Here is a 20,383-nt window from a genome sequence, read left to right as displayed (position 1 = left end):
CCCTGCAGTGGGAAGGTAATCAGCATTTCTGTGTGCTCTGGTTTCCGTCATGGTGTTCTGTTGCGCCAGAAGTGGTTTAGTCATGCTGGCCACATGACCTGGAAAGCTGTCTGTGGACAAACACTGGCTCCCTCGGCCTGAAAGCAAGACGAGCGCCTTTGACAGGATTTAAGCATCTGGGGTCCTTTACCTTAGATTTTTATTGCTATCTATTAATGGATTATTTCCACATTCTACTTGTCTTCTCCTACTTTTATGTATTCTCTGCATTCCTCTTTCTTCAAGCCCATTTTAAAAAGTGTCACATCAGAGGGAAATGCGATCATATTCAGACCAAGCAGGCTACCCTTAAGAGACAGTGAAAAATAAACCAGAGCTTTCAAAGGCACTGCAAAGTAGCTTTCTCAGATGAAGCTGGCTAGAAGTTCCAGTACACTAGAAAACTGCAGCATCTGCATTTTGATGATGTGCCTTTCCGGCTAGCTTTGTATCTCACTAAATAAAAAACAGCTGAAGACCAGAAGCAGGAATAAATGGAGTTGAAAGAAGACAGTAAAGAGGACACATAGTAATGAGGCCGGGATTCCTTGGTACCCTATTATGAAGTGATAGGAAGTGGTCTGATTTGGAATCCAGTTCCAAATACCATCTTCAGCATCCACCTGTTGTTTCTTTTAAAAAGCGGGAGCAATAAGTGCCATTTTGGTTATGAGACAAAGATGTGTCCTAGGTTAGCTCTCACAACTTCCCTAGATTTCCTTTAGGGTTTGGTCTCACCATGGCAAATCGCCATTGCCACCAGCATTTCATCTAGTTATTATAAACCTGCCCATGCACTGCGGTCATCAAATGAGGCACTGCTCTGGAAGCCCAGTCCTTGGGAATAAGGAACAGAGATGCCTCCACTGTGGTACCCCAAATCTGCAGTGGCCTCCCTCCTCAGACACCATTTGCCTGTCCTTACTCTGTCATATTTTAGCCACCATGACAAACTTTGTTTTTCCAACCTTAGAAGTTATGTGTAGAAAGGCCAAGCGAAATCCATAAACAAATAAATAATAGTTGGTTTCCCTACCAGCAAACAGCATTGATGCTAATTGTGAGTGGGTAAACGTTCGGGTGGCACTGTGGTCTAAACCACTGAGTCTAGGGCTTGCCAATCAGAAGGTTGGCAGTTCGAATCCCCGCGATGGGGTGAGCTCCCATTGTTCGGTCCCAGCTCCTGCCAACCTAGCAGTTTGAAAGCACCTCAAAGTGCAAGTAGATAAATAGGTACTGCTCCAGCGGGAAGGTAAATGGCGTTTCCGTGCAGTGCTCTGGTTCGCCAGAAGCAGCTTAGTCATGCTGGCCACATGACCTGGAAGCTGTCTGCGGACAAACGCCAGTTCCCTTGACCTATAGAGTGAGATAAGCGCCACAACCCCAGAGTCATCCGCGACTGGACCTAACGGTCAGGGGTCCCTTTACCTTTACCTAAGCATTCGGAAGATGGGAAACACATCGCGGGGATACTAATTCCTGTGGTAAGGGAATCTGCAAGAGAAGGTTTCTTCAGAGTTTTTAAAAAATTCTGAATGGGCGTCCCAGAATGTGCTGTTATGGTTCCTTTTGCCAGCCATGAAAAGGAGGTGCCGCCGAAGCCCTAAAGACACAGCTCGCCAAGCACAGCTCCCCAAGCACAGCTCGCCTCCCCGTGGCTCCAGAAGGTGGCAGTCATGTGGCGTTGGTGAGAGAGCCTGTTGTGGATGTGCTGGGTAGCACCCCCTCAGAATTCTGCACCTGGGGCCATTTCTCCCCCTGCTGCAGCACTCCACGAGACGCTGGTGTGCTTTCCACCTAAGAGTCCTTAACAAGAAGTGGGCACATAGGACACAAGACTTCCAACTAATAGGAGTCCTGATAAATCTATGAAGAAAGTTAAAAGGAAGCAGGTAGCACGCCTGGTGTTTTCTTTGAAGCATTCAGTTTTCAGATGCCTTAAATCTACAATGTGATTTATTTAGGTATTTTATCAGGGTCAAGTAGTCCAACCCCCTACAATGTAGGGATCTCAAGTAAAGATAGCTGTCAAACTCTGCTTAAAAATGTCCAAGGAAGGAGACACAATTTACCACTTTCCAAGGGAGTCCATTCTACTGTCTGAAAGTAATTCCTGATGTTGAGTCGGAATCTCCTTTTTTTGTAACTCGAATCATTGGTTCAGATCCTAGCCTCCGCCGGAGCTGGAGAAAACAAGCTTGCTCCATCTTCCACATGACAGCCATTTAGATATTTGAAGATGGCTATGCTTTCAGTTTCCTCGTTTCCAGGCTAAACACACCCAACTGCCTCAAACTGTTCCTCATAAGGCTTGGTTTCCAGACCCTGTATTATTTTGACTGCCCTCCTCTGCACACTTTAAAGCTGGGAAAAAAGACTGTACTTTTTAATGAAATAAAGCAGACGGAGCCTTACTCTCTCTGTATGTATTTTTAAATCCCTGCTAGGATACCTTGGAAGCAGAAGACAACGTTGGGCTACCCTCGTGTACACCTAGTGAACAAAGGTGTGTGTTGGGCCCTCAGGCAACTCCAGAGAGGCAAAACATAGCCCTTCCGAATGCTGCAAATCCTGCCAGGAAAGATGCTCCGAAAGCCTCCAACATCTCTGACCCAAGCTCATGTGTCAGTGCATCGAGTCTCCAGAGGTTGCACTCCAAAATTTCATCCAGCTCTTCTTCAGACAGCATTGCAAACAGGCATCCTCAAAAGGCTCCGAACCCTGAACCCAAAGTGTGCAGCGGGGATCTCCTTGATAAGCACTCTGAACATTTCACCAATGGTCGGCAGCCATTCACTCCACGCACTTTGAAATCGGATGCTAAGTCCTTCCTTTCGCAGTACCGATATTATAAGCCACCAAGACAGAAAATAAGCAATCTCACCAAGCAGGTGGAAGCAGAAACACAGACCGACATAAGCAGGTGAAAAACCTTTATAAGCAGCCTGTGCTCAGTCATGCTGCAAACTTTCTTATAATGAACGCTGCATCTAGCTACCGATTCATGTCTAATCTCAGCTATGGAAACCTATACATGTCGTGGGGCAGTGGACCTGCATGCTTCCCTGCAACCCACGACTTAATATTTGCACCCAGTGTACCGGATGCAAACTTTCCCCTCCCTTTCCTCTGTCTGCAAACACCTCCACACCCTACAGGGTTCCCCCAACCCTCTAGAGCAGATTTGAGGAGGGTGCCGGGCATGCAGAGAGACTGGAGGGGGGATTTCCATTGCACAAGTGGGAATCCTTGCACTAACAGAATGAGTGCAGTGGACACTGGCCTTAATCATAACTAATTTTGTCCCATTAATTTCAAGAGGTCCTGAATTCAACTAACTGATTTAATGTACAGTATTTATTGAAATTTATTTTCGGCCCACTTTTCATCCACTGATGCTTAAACAAAAGGCAAGCTGATGCCAAGAGAGGTGCTCCTTCAAATACTCGTGTTCCAACCCATTTAGGGATTCAGTGTTAAGCTATGAATTGGGCTCAGAAGCAAACAGGAAGTTAGTCTGGCTCTAAGCCATGGAATTCAATATTAATACGTAATTACATAAACAATGTTCTAAAGCTCTGAATATTGAAATGTATTCACATTGTGATATATGAACTACACAAGTTTTAGAAGACATCTGAAGGCAGCCCTGTATCGGGAAGTTTTTAATGTTTGATGTTTTATTATGCTTTTATATGTGTTGGAAGCTGCTCAGAGTGGCTGGGTATAAATTGTTGTTGTTGTTACATTAGCAAATGGTGACCTCTGTTCCAGAGTTAAAATGAGAAAAGACAGGTTGCCATATGCAGTGTCTGATCATGTCAACAGATAAGTTGGTTAGACTAAAACTAGGATACTGTGACCTGCCCAAGGTCACTTTTTGACTTAATAGTTGAACCCAAGTCTCTGAAGATTCAAGGCCAACATCCTAACTTGAGAACCACCGCGACTTACATTGGTATACAATCTTAGTGTCATTGATTGAAACCACAACAATTTCCTTGGGTTTACACTGATATAAGCAAAGTTTTAAAAAAACAAAGTTTCGATCCTCAATCCCTTTCTTACATTTGGCATTGTGTGCACGATAAGTGTATTGGACAATGATCAAATTATTTTGTGTGCATGCGTTTTCTTATGCGGTGAAGTGCTATATACATTCATGGAGTTGTTTCAATCAATAATAAATTCACTAAGCCCTGCTGCTGCATATCCTCCATGTAATTTTAATTCTTTAATTCTAATTCCCCCCCCCCAAAAAAAAAATAATGGAAGATAAGCAGCAACAGTGTCGTAGGAAATATATCCAATTATTGAGAAATATGTGTGATACATGGCGGACACCCTCTTTGCCAAAGCACACATTCTCCCAATCTAATATTGTCAGATCTTCCCATTCTGAGGGGTTGCTGAATGCTGTCAGGACCATGAATATCTATTGTGTAGCTTGTTATTCATAGGACTGAGGACGTGCCCAAGCTGAGCAACGGTAGCTATTAATATCATCTGGCTTCCTCATCCATGTTGCAATTGCCTTCAATACTAAAATGCAGTGATAACTAAGCAGATGGATTTGCACTTTTCACCCATCAGTGTCTTCATCACACAGGCAAGAGCATGGCTGAGTTTGTCCCAGGTGTATCTAAAAGCATTACAATTTCCATTAGGGGTTATTTGTTTGTTTGCTTTTTGGAAGTTGGATGTTCTGACATACAAAAGAAGAAGAAAACAGTGTGCTGTTTAGAGGTAACTTCAAGATCTGCCTAATATATCATATTACATTTTGCAGTTTTCAAGTGGCGTCTGAAGGGTCAGAAAAAAGTAATGTGGCTGACTTTCAGAAGATCATAAAGGAGGTAATTCAAGTGATATATTTAAATGTATTTCAGTCAACAAGCCATTTTACATCTTAACCTTCCAAGCGGTAATAACATTGAAATGGATCACTATATAGACCCTTGGTGTTAAGCATCCATAACAGGTGGCCATCCAGCCTCTGCTTTAAAAGAGAAAGAGAGCTCACCACCTTCTCAGAAAGTCTGTCCCACTGCCAAACAGCTCTTACTGCCTGATGTTTAATCAGAATCTGCTTTCATATAACTTGAATCTATTGGTTCAGGTCCTACCCTCTGGAGCAGGAGAAAACAAGCTTGCTCCATCTTCCATGGAGCTGTTTACAAGCACAGTTCAAAGTGTTGGTGCTGACCTTTAAAGCCCTAAACAGGCTCGGCCCAGTATACCTGAAGGAGCGTCTCCACCTCCATCATTCAGCCCGGACACTGAGGTCCAGCGCCGAGGGCCTTCTGGCAGTTCCCTCATTGCAGAGGGCCTTCTCGGTAGTGGCGCCTGCCCTGTGGAATGCCCTCACAGCAGATGTCAAGGAAATAAACAACTACCTGACTTTTAGAAGACATCTGAAGGCAGCCCAGTTTAGGGAAGTTTCTAATGTTTGATTGTGTTTTTAATATTCTGCTAGGAGCCACCCAGAGTGGCTGGGGAAACCTAGCCAGATGGGCGGGGCATAAATAAACAAATTATTATTATTATTATTATTATTATTATTATTATTATTATTATTATATTAATGTGACAGCCCTTGAGATATTTGCAGATGGCCATCATATTTTGTGAGAGTAGCTTGTGGTCCTAGGGGGTTGAAGAGAAATAGGTTGCTGCACAACTGTATGTCCCGTGTGTCCCTGGGTTACTGTGCATGTACCCCAGGGACATAGGGATTGGACGGAGAGACAGGACGCACACGTGCGCGCTCTCTCCCCCCCCCCACCTCTGCCTACCGTTTACTCCGCTTTGTTGGGGCGCTCCGCTGAGCCCAGCTGGGCAGCGGGCGCCTAAGAAAATGCCGTGATTCGACCTCTTTCTGTTGTGGTGGCGCGTGGGGGCGGCGGCTGGCCCCTCCCACAGCCGCCGTTTCGTTGGGGCGCTCAGCTGAGCCCAGCTGGGCAGCGGGCGCCCAGAAGAAGGCTGCAATTCGGCCTCTTTCTGTGGCGGCGGCACGGGGGGCGGCTAGCCCCTCCCACAGCCGCTGCTTCGTTGGGGCGCTCAGCTGAGCCCAGCTGGGCAGCGGGCGCCCAGAAGAAGGCCGCAATTCGGCCTCTTTCTGTGACGGCGGCGCGTGGGGGGGCCGCTAGCCCCTCCCACAGCCGCCGCTTCGTTGGGGCGCTCCGCTGAGCCCAGCTGGGCAGCGGGCGCCCAGAAGAAGGCAGCAATTCAGCCTCTTTCTGTGGCGGCGGCGCGTGGGGGGGGCGGCTGGCCCCTCCCACAGCTGCTGCTTCGTTGGGGCGCTCAGCTGAGCCCAGCTGGGCAGCGGGCGCCCAGAAGAAGGCCGCAATTCGGCCTCTTTCTGTGGCGGCGGCGCGTGGGGGGGCCGGCTGGCCCCTCCCACGGACGCCGCTTCGGCGGGGCTGCACACCCGTTCCCATCATTCCTGCAGGTGGGGGAACTACCCCTCAGATCCCAGACAAAGGGGCATTTGCCCCTGTAGCATCAGTCCCACCCACCCAGTTACTCGATGACAGTGGGGCTTCAGATGAATTTCAGCAGTTCTTTGATTATCTTCTGGAAGGTATTAATGTTTATATGATAAGTCTTGACAGGTAAAGAGATCTGGGTTGATGAATTATGCTCTGTGACTCAGCAACATCAGACCTTAGTTAACCGTTTGGCCGGTTCTGCTCCGCCTGCTGGAGCAACGAAGTTACCCCCCCCTCGCAACCCTGAAGCTCCGGCGGCAGCGGCGGCCCACCTGACTTCCTTCCCTCCACCCCATGCGCTGCTCTTGGGTCCCAGCCTCTCTGCTTTGCACACTAAAAATCAATAAAATCTGTTCTAGCGCCCGTTTATTTTTAACAGGCTGAATTCCACTAGTGTTCTCATAATAAGCTGTCTGGGTTATTCAGCTCACTATTGTGTACACTGTCTGGCAGCGGCTCTCCGTGGTTTCAGACGGGAGTCCCTACCTAGCCCTTCCTGGAAATGCCAGAGATTGAACCTGAAGCTTCTGCTTGCAAATGTCCTACCGCTGAGGTATGGCCCTTTCCCATACCTGAAAAGTCCAGGCGCATTGCGTTGTTCCTGGTATGGTGGCAGAGCATATGCATGTTGAGGGGGGGCAGGTTCGGTTCCACATGTTAACAGACTACAGTTCCTCCCTCTCGCTTTTCATTTCTTTTGCACCAATAACAGAGATGCTTTCTCTGGGTTGTAGGTGGAAGACAATGCAGATAATAAGGCTGATGAAATGAAGTCTTTCCCCCAGTTCTCCTCATCAAGGTACATGGCGTTTGGGGTGGTGGTGGCAATATTCATACTCAACTTGGCTTGTTTGCCGTTCTGCTGATGCTGGGCTCATTACCATGTCTGTGAAATCCAGAAAAGGCGCCTTTTTTGAGATTAAGGCTATTATATATGCTTTCTAAGCAGACATATTTGCATATTCCTTCAAACAAAATTTCAGCAGCAAAACTAGTAAGAGGGAAAGCGTGTTTGAAAGGAGGGGGCAATTTTGTTAGCAGCAAGAGCATCCCTCTACCAATAAAGGGCGAGAATGCGATAAAACAAAATGGTTACTGGAAGTAACTCTGACCCAGGGTGGTACACCAGGAAATATTTTGGGGCGAGTTGTTGGTAACAAAAGACGGAAAAGAGGTTCAGGTTCATTTGGGTGAGGCCAAAATACTTGAGGCATTCATGCTTAATAAAAAGTATAATAACAAACAAGGCCAGTTACAGGTAGGTAGCCGTGTTGGTCTGAGTCGAAGCAAAATAAAAAAATTCCTTCAGTAGCACCTTAAAGACCAACTAAGTTTATATTTTGGTATGAGCTTTCGTGTGCATGCACACTTCTTCAGATTCTTCAGGTATCTGAAGAAGTGTGCATGCACACGAAAGCTCATACCAAAATATAAACTTAGTTGGTCTTTAAAGTGCTACTGAAACAAGGCCAGGTTAGGGAGTAGGAGTGGAAGGGCTATGAATATGAATACATGTGAAGAAATTTAAATGGGACTTGTGTGTCAAATAATCTTCATTAAGTCATATTAAAAACTGAGCATGTGAAGTTGCTGTGTCATGTGGCTGTTAGACTAACAGCCCCTCTCAGGATCTGATTCTCGTATCACCAGACAGAGTCGATGTTAAGGGCCTAGTGAGGAAACATCTGCCCTGCCAGATTAGCCAGCCCATGTACACCTCTGCCTCTTGAGTGCTTTGAGGTAAATTTTGTCCTGTTCTTATACTCCAGCACCAATATGGCTGTGACATCAGATATACCTTTTAAAAACTCCAAATTCCTTCTTCAAAGAAAGTCGCAGAGTCGCAGTTCTTCTCACTGGCTTTTACCATAGCTGAGATACCTTTTTGCCCTGCCCCTCCCCTGACACACAAACATACACCCCACAAAACTGAGCTGCACAAGGATTCACACTTGTGCAATGCAGCTCCCCCCCCAAAAAAATCTTTTGTAGGGGTTCCCCCAATTCTCCAAAGCAGATGTGTTGAGGGTGCAGGGCACACGTGGTAGGGGAGAAGAGAAAGACAAATTTGTGCGCTGATGTGACAGTTTAGTTGGATACCACACATTGGGCTGTATCCAGCTAAGTTCTACTCAAGTGTAGACCCTTTGGAATTGATGGACATAAGTTAGTTGAATACAACCCAATCAATAAAGCTGCCCTGCTAATGCAAGCATAATTCCCCCCCCCCTACACACACACACATACACACACATTCCCCCAAATCTACTCCTGAAGGTTGGAGGAGCCTCCATGACTGATTTTGGGGAGAAGGGAAGTTCTTTTCCACAAATGGAAGACGGCTTTGTTAGATTCAGCTCAATTGTGTTTTGTTTTGATTTTCCTGATAAACCTCTTGAGTTTACAGCCAAACTCAAGCCTACTCATATTCTTGATGACTCACCTGTGCTGAGCCACAGAGCCCCCCCCCCAAATAAAAAGGTGCAGCATATATTTGTGCATTCTGTGCACTCTCTGTCTGCACCGACGACAAAAGCACTGAAATAAAATAGATTTAGTGGGTGGCATATTCGGCAACATGAGAGCTCTATGATAGGCATGCTGTAAAATCACTGAATCAAAGACCTACTTAAGGACCATTTCCCTTTAGGAAACGAGATATTGTAAATTCAGAAGCTCATAAAAGCCAATGTACTTTTCTTGAGCTGAAAAGCAGCATTGTCAGAAGTGATTTTTCAAACTACCTTTTGTTGTGATCACGAAGGCATTAGTATGTAGAACACACCAACAGGGCCATTCATTGGATAAATTCCTCATGCTAAAAAAATTTCAGTCTAAATGGCATGCGGGTCACGTACTTGAGGCCCATCAGAAGTGGCATTCCTTGCCTTATAAGAGATCCCTGGGCATCTTCCTTAAAAGATGGTTTTATGTGAAGGTCATTTCATAAAGAGTTGCCAGAATTTGATGAATGGAATGAAGCCAGTTTCTAGAATATTGCTTAACCTTAATTTCCCCACTAGTGTATGTTAACATATTGAAACCAGGTTAATAGTGATACCCTTCTTCAAAAGTAATCCTAGGAAATGTAGTTACGTTAGGAGGGCTGGGAATCACTAACAAAATTCTCTGCACCCTCCCCAAGCCATAAATTCCCCAAGATTATTTAGTGAAGCAGTAACAGCTAGACAGAAACCCTTTACACGTGTTCCTCTCCACATGTAGACTAAGCACATGGTATTCAGCCCACCCTCTGGCAATAGGAGCCTCCCCCTCCACATTCAGTCTATTCATTGAGGTATATATGAGCATAAATGCATGACGGCTTTGTGTTAGTGTGTTGCCTTCAGTGTCTGAGTTCTGCTGTCCTCTCTCCCACCGCTTGTGGCTCAGGGTGACGTCACCGTCTTCTGTGCAGTCCCCAACGATGAAAAGAATCCAAGCAGAGTAAGTGCCGTTTTCATTTCAGCATGGCAAAAATTCTGTTTTTTTTTTTAAAAAAAATATTTTTATTAATTTTCCAATTAAAACCAATTATATCACATTCAATATTTCAAATTATACACATATATATATCAATCAAACCGAATGTTATGCCAAATCATCTAAAGAATTTTTTATTTGGGTTCCCATGCTTCAAGAAATTGGGAATTCCTCGCAACCGTCCACTGCCGTCTTTTTTCTAAAGTTCAAATCGTCCTCCAAGTTCATAATAATCCAGATCTTCCCCTTACAGTCACATAGATGTTTTCCACTTTCATCCGATTGTTTCCCAGCTGCTGAGATAAATATCAAACAAAGTTTCACAGATGTTCTTTCTCCTGTGTGAGTTAATCAGTCCAGCCTCCCCATAAATCTTCTTAATGGAGCTCCCTGTTGCGTCGAAGCAGCTCGAAGCAGCGCCATCTTAAAAAGCTCAAATCACTTTCGTTTTCTCTCATAGCCATGAAGATTTACGATCTTTATAGAATTTACAGCTTTTCCAGGCAGGAGACCCAAACATCAAACCATAAACTCTTGGTAAATTAATGGATCTCCTTGCCCTATAGCTGAACTTAGCTTCAGGTCGCTGCTTCAATTTAAAGTGCGTCACAGCTCATAAATCCTCCGAACGCGTCCAGAACTCCTTCCGTCCGACTAGGGGGGGGCTTTTCTCATCGGCAACTCCACATCTTTAAAAAATATGCTCAGTAACAACAGTTATAAAGTTCAACTCACACAGTCTTTTGCTTCTCTTTCACTCCAAACAAGCCAGGACATCGCGTCCGGGAAGGTACGAGGCAACATATATGAAGAAAAAATAAAAACTCACTTCCCTTATCGCTCCGTCCCCATCAATCCTTCTTCCAGATGCAGTACAATCTTTGACTCCTCTCCCTCAGCAGCATAAATTTCTCAGCAGTAAACAGCGCTTCTTCCCCTCCTTCTGAAGTATGTCCATAGATTTAAGCCTAATTATCTTCTTTAACCATGGAAATCCCCGCCATGCAGATTAGCGTCCGGGAGTCCTGGCCCTCGTAAGTGCTCAGCCCAAGCTCCCCCCACTCCAAAAACAGTCGGAGTGGGTCTGGGGGCATCGCGGGCCAGCGGCCCCTCTCCGTAACCCCCGGAGAGGGTAGGGGGTTGCCATTTACTCCCCTAGCAACCGCCAAATTCCTTACGAAGGTCAGAGAGATGGAAAACAGGTCCGCCATTCCTGCAGGCGGAAACCGGAACCCAGCATGGCAAAAATTCTGAACGTTCAGAATTGTAAATGGTAAAGCTGAATCAATAATGAGGGATCGCATTCTGAGCTGATCCCTTTACGCCAGGGAAGAAGAGCCTGTGGCCTGCCAGCTGCAGTTGGACTCCAAATCCCATCAGCCCAATAGCGGCAAAAGCCTCTCATGGGCAATTATTCCTTTGTTCCAGGGGCTCCTTCTTTCCTTTTTCTCCTCTTCTGCCCTCCACCTTTGATGCCTGAATGAGGCACATAGTGACAGGAGAGAACCAATTGTAACCAGATCAGCATATGATGCTGCAAGCCATGGCTTCTTTATCTGGTTGATTGGTTTAAACAGTGTCTATCACTGCTATGGGACACGGGTGGAGCTGTGGGTTAAACCACAGAGCCTAGGGCTTGCCGATCAGAAGGTCGGCGGTTCGAATCCCCGCGATGGGGTGAGCTCTCGTTGCTCAGTCCCTGCTCCTGCCAACCTAGCAGTTTGAAAGCACGTAAAAGTGCAAGTAGCAAAACACTCCCGTGCTTTTTAGGAGCAAAGATGCATCACACACAGTGAGAAAAACACCTATAAGATGCCGTGGGAGATGGTGGGGGAATACTCAGACACTTGAATCTTAGCTCTGCACACGTGAGGGGAAAGGAGTGGGAGTAAACATGCAGCCCTTTGTTGCATGCGAGAATTGTGTACTTTTAACACAGGCTCACAAACCTCCCTTTCTTTGAGGAATGAGAATGACGAGCATCACAGCATAATTAGGCATTGGTGTGGATCACCCAGCTCAAACAGCTTCATCTGCTTCATGGTGGAGATGTGATGGTGTGTCCACTCCTTCACCGTAAAGAAAGGCATGCCACCACAGGATAAAGCAGCTTTCTCCAACCTAGGGTTCCCAGACGTTGGACTACAACTCCCATCATCCCATGCTCATTGGGCTAGGGATGATGGGGTTTGTAGTCCAGCTGAATCTGGGAACCCAAGATGGAAAAAACTAACTGATTATTTCCCCTGCCAGGGAAATGGTGTTAAGAAGTCTCCCCTATCCCAGCTTTGCCACTGATTTCGGGGAGGCCGTTTGCATTCCCTTTCTGTCTTTCAAAGCCATTCCCGAATACATATGAGCTGCAAGACACAATACTGAAAGGCGTTCTAGTATTCTTTGGAAGGCACTGCAGGAATGTAGTATTATAAGCATCAACATGGGGTCTGATCAGAATGCCAAGTAGCTGGAAACTTTCCAACCTCTATATGATTTACGGTGGGTGCAAAGGAGCCTGTGCCAGAGCTATTCAAGGTGTTCACGATGCTCGGCACCCTTCAATCAGGCAACAACTCCTTCAGAGATGCCATTTCTGTTTATGGAAGGAAATTTAGCAGCACCTATCAACAGATTTGCATACTGATGGCTGATTACTTCTATTAAGTGTCTGCGTCTCCCGACGTTAGTTTGCATCTGTTTGCTTACTGTTTAGACATCTGAGCAATTAAATTACATTCCTGTGACTTGAAATGTTTTGCCTTGTTTTATTAAACATGTTTATTAAAGGGTGGGGGGGGAGAGATCCAATGACTTTATAAAAGAAGATTGTTTAAGCATTAAGGCCCCAGATATAATCACATGCAACAATGTGTGGGCAACCTGAGACTGAGTGGGAACAGGGGAGGGAACAGCCTTGAGGTTACCTGCTTCTAATTGGTGGAGAAGTGAAGAAGTTAAAGCATTCCCATTTGCCAGTAGGTTAATCTGTTAACTCCTAGTGCAGAAGGTTTAGCATAGTGGCACCAGTTGTGATCTAATCTGTTACGAAGCAGGGTTAAGAATGAAGGCAGATGCCTGATAACAGAAATCTGGCCCAATTAATCATACACAAGTTGATTAATTGATTCACATTTGTGTATGGGGGGGGGGATGTTCTGAAGCCATAAAAATAATTCAAATGGGAAAGCAAATAAAATAAAAAGAACCTTCCTTGTTTTTAGGTGACGAGAGTGTGTCTTAGTATAGGCGTCATCTCAGAATAGGTGTTCCCTCTTGCCTGAGGGAGAAAGCAGAATGCCTCTTTTACAATACAGCTTGCCATCTTTAGGGTGTGTGTGGTGTTTGTTTGTTTGTTTTAAAACAGTTTAGTGCTTTTATTAAAGAACTTCTAAAAAAAATCTGCTGCCCAATTAATTGGTGCATCTTTAGTCATTCAAGAAGTTCATTAATCTAACCCATTTATAGCACAATTCTACTCATGTCTGACAAGGCCTGTTGAATTAAATGAGAACTTCTCCCAGGTAAAGTGGGTTAGGATTGCAGCCCATTATGGAAGCAGAGGGTGGTATTCAGACCCATTGAAATTAACAGGCCCAATTTAGTCATCTTCATTTAATTTCATTCCCTAAAACTTTGTTGAATATCTAACCCCAGCAGCTTATCAGGTTCAAATTAGTCATTTCAATCTTGATAGCTTTATATGGCTGCATTTTGAAAATACATGCAGGTCCCGCTGACCAAAAACAGTGAGTTTCCTTTGTTAGGCAAATGTTCACATAACAATTCCACAATTCCCATTGATTCCCATGGGAACATTTCTAATCTGTGATTTCTCCACTCTCTCTCTTTCCCCCCCTCCCCTCCCCAGTTTCTTTCCAAAATGGCTGCAGCCAACCAGCAAAGAGATAAAGGGAAAACTGATTTGCCTGATCTCTCTTGCTCTCTGATTTGTCTGATATAGCTGTTTGGATATCCAATTCCTTGCAAGGTTTATAGAGAGGTTTGGGCATAATTTTTACAAAGTGAGCAGGCAGGACCTGCATGTATTGGGCATCCTTTGCTTCTAATGATCTCCAGCCTAAATTTACCAATAGCTATATTTACATCTCTATAATCTACTACTTCAGAGAGGGATATCTGCTTTCTTTTTTCCTCTGCAGAGAAGAAGAACTTCTGTATTTAAATTTCATCCAGGACATAACAGATGAGATTCTTAAGCTCGGATTGTTTTCCAACAGGTTTGGATATATTTGAGATTTATTTTATTTTTGAAAATATATAGAGAGAGCTTTTCAGCGATGCTGTGAAAAGCATTATATAAGTGATTGGGAGCAGAAGTGAAGAGGTCTGGTCAGGCAGACGTCTAACAGACAAGAGGAAACCAAAAACAGTTCTGTAGGAAGGATCCAGCAAAACTACCTATGCTCTTCCCAAGGATCCTGTAGCCCTCTAGGCTGCAGAAGGAACTGGGAATCACCAATAAGTGCTTGCCCCCTGCTTTTCAGTCATTTAAGCTTCCACTGGATCAAAGAGAGTTGTATTAGCAAAGGGAAATAATTGGACATGACCCTTTTCTCTCTCTTTTTTTAGCCATTTATATCATGTCCTTCCTTCAAAAGGAGCCCTGGGCAGTAAACATATCTGCAATAAAAATACAGTTAAAAAATAAAATAAAAACCCATTCAAACATTCAAAGGGTGTTAAAAACGTCTAAAAGCAGTTAAGGACAATTAAGCATGTACGAAGTTGTGTATCGGAATAACCAGCACCCAAAACAGAGGCATTTTAAGCAGGCATCAGAAAGAATACATGGCACTTGCCTAATGTCAATAGGCAGGGAGTTCCAAAGGACAGATCCTGCCACCCTAAGGCCTGACTCCTGATGAATGCAATATGGAAACTGCAGGGCACTTGTAGAAGTGCAGGTTCTGCAGGTGCAAGTGACTGAGTCAATTATTGACTTTGTTAATAACTTTTTAAACTTTTGCTTAATGGCGTTTTATTTTATAGAGAAATATTCCTGGCAAATAATAAATAAGAGAATCTTAGCTGCTGCTTCTTTTCTGCTTTTTTTCTAGAAAACACTTGTAAATGTTGGTGTTTAGACACCTTTAGCAATTTTTAAAATTGTTCCCTTCTGAAAAATGATCAGCACCTTCATTGCAAAATTTGTTTCTTCTTTTTTTAAAAAAGGGCTCTGGAAAGGTTATTTGAACGTCACATAGAACAAAATAAGAACCACCTGGATGAGGTATGTCCTGTGTATACAAGGCCATTTGATAAGGCTACACCCACTTTGCTCTTCCCTTGGAATGGCCAGGCAAACAAATCACAAAGAGCAGCCTGAGATTGTGGTTTATTTTGTCCTAACAAACCATTATTGCAAAGTCAGCAACAAACCGTGGCTTAAGGCTGGATGGCGATTCTGGGTTGTTAGGTCAAAACGAACAGGTTAGGTTTGTAGTTTATTTACCCACTTGAGCAAAGCAGAAGCACATGGAGCATTCATGAACAAGCATGACTTACTAACTAAACTAAACCATAGTTTTTGGCTTCGCATTAAATGCATAGACAGCTGCTGACTGACATAAGCACTTGTCTCTGTGAATCTGTCCCCCTCCCCTACAGTAGAAAATACACACACACACACACACGTACGTAGAGAGTTCCTTATTTCATATACATACATGTTATATAGACCCATTTGAGAATTTGTACTGAACTGCTCATTCTTGGATGCATTATCTTCTACTTTCTTTGGCGATCGCTCGTAGCCGAGTAAGATTGTCTTCTATGAACACGGTCTTCACAGTGACTGTGGAGGCCAATTCTGGATCCACACGTCCTTCCACCGCGGGGACATAGGTTTCCAGGCGGGAGTTGATCACAGTGAGGGTTTGCCAAGCGTACCTTCCCCATAGCACATTTCTCCATTTGTCCTGAGTTTGAGCATCTTCAAAGCCCATGATACCTTTGGTAAAGGCTGTTCTCCAACTGGAGCGCTCACGGGTCAGTGTTTCCCAGTTGTTGGTGTTTATACTACATTTTTAAAAGATTGGCCTTGAGAGAGTCTTTTGTTGACCACCAGCATTATGCTTACATTTTTAAGTTCGGAATAAAGTAGTTGCTTTGGAACAGGCACCCCCAAACTGCGGCCCTCCAGATGTTTTGGCCTACAACTCCCATGATCCCTAGCTAACAGGACCAGTGGTCGGGGAAGATGGGGATTGTAGTCCAAAACATCTGGAGGGCCAAAGTTTGGGGGTGCCTGCTTTGGAAGATGATGGTCGCACTTTGAAGCGGATGCATTACAGTATGACAGGGAATAAGCAGGTTTTTTAAAATATATATTTCAGTTTCAGTTACCTAGAAAAGCCTGGGTTGAAAATGACCTATTTGGACAATATATCTTTGCACAATATATCTTTTGAAAATGAATAAATAAATCTAAAATTGTTTTTCCGAACTCTCCTCTTCTTTCCTCCTTGAAATCTTAAGACCAAAATGCGCCATCTGCTGGAGATTCTGAAAGTAGACTTGGGCTGCAGCAAGGAGGAGAAGCCTGCGGGAGGCTTGGACATGTTTGGTCTGCACAGGCCAGAGCCAGCTGAGCACCGCCAACATCACAGCAAAGCTCAAAGACAAAACAAGCCAGCAAAAAGCGAGGGGCTGTTAAAAGCGGTGGGTTTAAATGGAAACGATCCCGCTGTATCTCCTGTACACAGCGATGACTCTGAGAAGGTGGAGGGAAAGGGTAGCTTTCCCCAAAATCTGAGCGAACCAGCGAGCGTGGGGCTGGATCCTTCCTCCTTTGTGGTCACCGATGAAACTGCGGATACCTCGTGCACATTGCCGCCGGCACTCAGCTCAACCACCTGCGACGCTGACTTTGAAACGAGCGATTCTTTGAGGGAAGTCGACGAGCTCAAAGAAAGCTTTGCAGAATCCCTTCCCATCTCCACCGACAACGTGCAGTAGAACTAGCAGCAAAGCACCAGGCCAGCCAGAGGTGCAGATATCTGAACTTTGCAAACTAAATAAAACGATAGCAAATGACAACCCCCCCCCCTCTTTCAAAACCTTCTCTTTTGGATGCACTCATAAAAAAGGGGCCCGAGTATTTTACGAATCAGGCTGTAGCGAATTGAGTCCTCACACATACACGGTAGTGGGTAGCTGACATGTAATGAGATTAAGTGCTGAAAACTCCTGAATGTAGAACTTTTCTATATATTTTAAAGGCAGGTGTGATTTATTTATAAGATTTATTTATAATAAATGAATATAACATTTGCAACGGTAAAATACAGTCTTTGAATTGATGTGCCTGCGCAAAGTAACCATTTGTTTTAACACACATGCCCTGGCCCAGTGATTTATAATTATTATTATTATTATTTATTATTTATACCCCGCCCATCTGGCTGGGTTTCCCCAGCCACTCTCGGCGGCTTCCAACAGAAAAATGAAATAAAATAATATATTAAACATTAAAAGCCTCCCTAAACAGGGCTGCCTTCAGATGTCTTCTAAAAATCTGGTAGCTGTTTTTCTCTTTGACATCTGATAGGAGGGTGTTCCACAGGGCGGGCACCACCACCGAGAAGGCCCTCTGCCTGGTTCCCTGCAACTTGGCTTCTCGCAACGAGGGAACCGCCAGAAGGCCCTCAGTACTGGACCTCAGTGTCCGGGCAGAATGATGGGGGTGGAGACGCTCCTTCAGGTATACTGGACCGAAGCCATTTAGGGCTTTAAAGGTCAGCACCAACACTTTGAATTGTGCTCGGAAACGTACTGGGCGCCAATGTAGGTCTTTCAAGACCGGTGTTATGTGGTCTCGGCGGCTGCTCCCAGTCACCAGTCTAGCTGCCGCATTCTGGATTAATTGTAGTTTCCAGGTCACCTTCAAAGGTAGCCCCATGTAGAGCGCCTGCGTACCAGATGGATTTATTACGGCTGTATGCATTCCAGTGCAGAGTTTTCTCAACCAGAGTTGTCACGTTTATTACGGTGGCTGCAATGCAGTGCCCAAACAGATGTGTGGTACCGTCAGCTCTGAAAGCATGGATCAGCTGATTGGAGGGGCTGAGTCCCAGCACTCCACCTGTCAGCAGGTGATCGGCACGATAACAAGTGTTTCCCATCTTCTGGTGGGACTGATCCTTTCAGGCGGTAGCAGGACAGCTCACTGCTGCATGTGTGACAAGGGCATAAACAATACCGCTAATGCGGATATGTGCAATACGCTTCCTGATTGATCCCAGCTCCAACCAGCCCAGGGTCCGAGAAATATTTTCTACAGCAGAAATTTTCATACCTATCACGAAGTATTCCAGTTCTGACATAAGGCTGCCACCATCTAGTAGTAAGAGCTTTGTAGTCACAGAACATGTGGGGCATTCGTAACATTGAGATGATAAGGGGGTAATGGGGCTAATTTTGCTAGGCCTTCTCATCTCTATCCAGAGCCGCAAATAAGCATGCACTATTAGTTGAGGGTACCTAGAGCTGGATCAAGGCCATCTGTTTAGAAGAGAAAGAAAGTCAAGAGGGTGGGGATCTTCAGTGCCCGCCTGCAATTCTGATTCCTTTTTCTTCCAATGCATGCAAAGTCATAATATAGATAAGGGGGAAATTAGTCATTTCATTAGTCTCCGAATGTCAGCAAGAGTTTGGTGGCCTTTGTTCAGCTTGCATTTATGTATCCCTCACAGTACCCTTCCCGTTCTTATTCTTAAAGATAAAAAATTGTTTGTTGTCTGTGTTTTAGTTGCTTAGGCAGTATCACTTTTTATACAGCCCCCTCCCAAAAAAAAATTGGTCCCAGTTTTTTTTTAATTAAAAAAATAAATTTTATCAGTGTTTGTAAAGAGAAATACAAAACTTAATACCAAATATCGCTTTTATTCAACATTAATCTGAATAAGATAAAAACATAGAGAAATAAAGAGAGGCAGAAAAGAACTTAAAAGAGAATGAGTACATAGTTCTGAAACTAAAGAACTTCCCATTCTTCATCTGTCCGCTATATATATACAGTGGTACCTCTACTTATGAATACCTCTACTTACGAATGTTTCTACTTACGAATGGAGCTCCGTCCGCCATCTTGGATGCGGTTTAGATAGGATTTTTTCTACTTACGAATTTTTAGATAGGGTTGCTTCGACTTACGAATTTTTTCTCCCAATGCATTCCTATGGGATTCGACTTACAATTTTCGACTTACAAATGTGCGTTCGGAACGCATTAAATTCGTAAGTAGAGGTACCACTGTAAGCAATAATCACTTCATCCACCCCAATATAACACCCAATAAAACCACTTTGGCCCTAGATTTTTTTAGGTTTGGTTTACATACAGCTGTGTTCTGTTTTCTGTGTTTGCCTTTATCACTTTGTCATTTGTCTTCATAAATACTTCTGCGTCCAGTGGAGACTGGACTACATAGCTGGAGATGTGAGTATGAGTGCAGATTCCCTCCCTTCCATTCTAAATTAGTCCTTTAGTCATACACTGACTAATAAATAAAGGAAGTCGACACAGATTCCATTAAATAGAAGTAAACAAAACAGAATCATTAAAATATGGTATTTTGGGCTGCATCAGATCATTTAGCAACATGAGCTGGACTTGACAAACGCTTTCCTTTTATGAACTTTGAATCACAGTGAAAAATCTCTTGTTTTCCTTTACTGGACAGATGAGCACAACAGCATTCTCAGAAAGAAAGAAAGAAAGAAAGAAAGAAAGAAAGAAAGAAAGAAAGAAAGAGGCGCTCTAAATTTAAATAAGGCACATGGCACCCACTTTACCATTGCTAATAATAATCTTGTTGAGTCACACAAAAATAAAGTCAGACAGTAGCAAGCTGTTCGGTGAGTCCTCCAAAATTCTTGCCAGATGCTTTGTTCATTAAGCACAAGATACCTTAAGTCCTGGAAATATGCAGCACTGTTAATAATACCAAGTTGCTATGTCTAGGGTGACAGATGTTTGGTTTAAATTTGGGTGTTTGGCTGCCACTCACAGGCAAATAATTCTGGAAATGGAATTAGTCAGAAACTGAATTCGTGGAGAGGGTTTGGATTCTTTTTTCCAGTAGTGCTACTAAGGGCCAAACTGTATAGTTCAGGTTCAAACAAGTGTGTTGTTGTTGTTTTCAGTTACTAGCAAATATCCATCTCCTCCAAACCAGGCATGCAGCAGTCGGTGAAAATAACTTTTGTTTTCTTTGTTATTAAGAGACATCAGAAACAATATGGCGGAAGTTCTGCTCAAGTGAGGAAGAAATGCATTGCAGGGGGTTGGACAAGATGACACACTCTAAGAAATGAAAGTAAGGGTTTGGCAACAGAGGCCACCCACTGAAA

The 20,383-nt window shown here is 44.2% G+C and overlaps 1 protein-coding gene across 1 annotated transcript in view; it reads left to right on the top strand.

The window, feature by feature from the left end:
• Nucleotides 1-18,976, top strand: part of SPATA7 (spermatogenesis associated 7) — a 52,178-nt gene extending 33,202 nt beyond the window's left edge. Inside the window, exons 6-12 of the mRNA XM_035107664.2 lie at nucleotides 2,487-2,962; nucleotides 4,829-4,895; nucleotides 7,265-7,329; nucleotides 9,924-9,977; nucleotides 14,171-14,248; nucleotides 15,204-15,261; nucleotides 16,509-18,976. Of these exons, the coding sequence (XP_034963555.2) occupies nucleotides 2,487-2,962; nucleotides 4,829-4,895; nucleotides 7,265-7,329; nucleotides 9,924-9,977; nucleotides 14,171-14,248; nucleotides 15,204-15,261; nucleotides 16,509-16,988 (1,278 nt within the window). The 3' untranslated portion in view covers nucleotides 16,989-18,976. The remainder of the gene's footprint in view (nucleotides 1-2,486; nucleotides 2,963-4,828; nucleotides 4,896-7,264; nucleotides 7,330-9,923; nucleotides 9,978-14,170; nucleotides 14,249-15,203; nucleotides 15,262-16,508) is intronic.
• Nucleotides 18,977-20,383: the final 1,407 nt, after the last annotated feature.

This window comes from Zootoca vivipara, chromosome 1 (genome assembly GCF_963506605.1).
Source record: "Zootoca vivipara chromosome 1, rZooViv1.1, whole genome shotgun sequence".
NCBI lineage: Eukaryota > Metazoa > Chordata > Lepidosauria > Squamata > Lacertidae > Zootoca > Zootoca vivipara.
The sequence above is the reverse complement of the archived record's forward strand: the minus strand, read 5'-3'. Positions and strand labels throughout refer to the sequence as shown.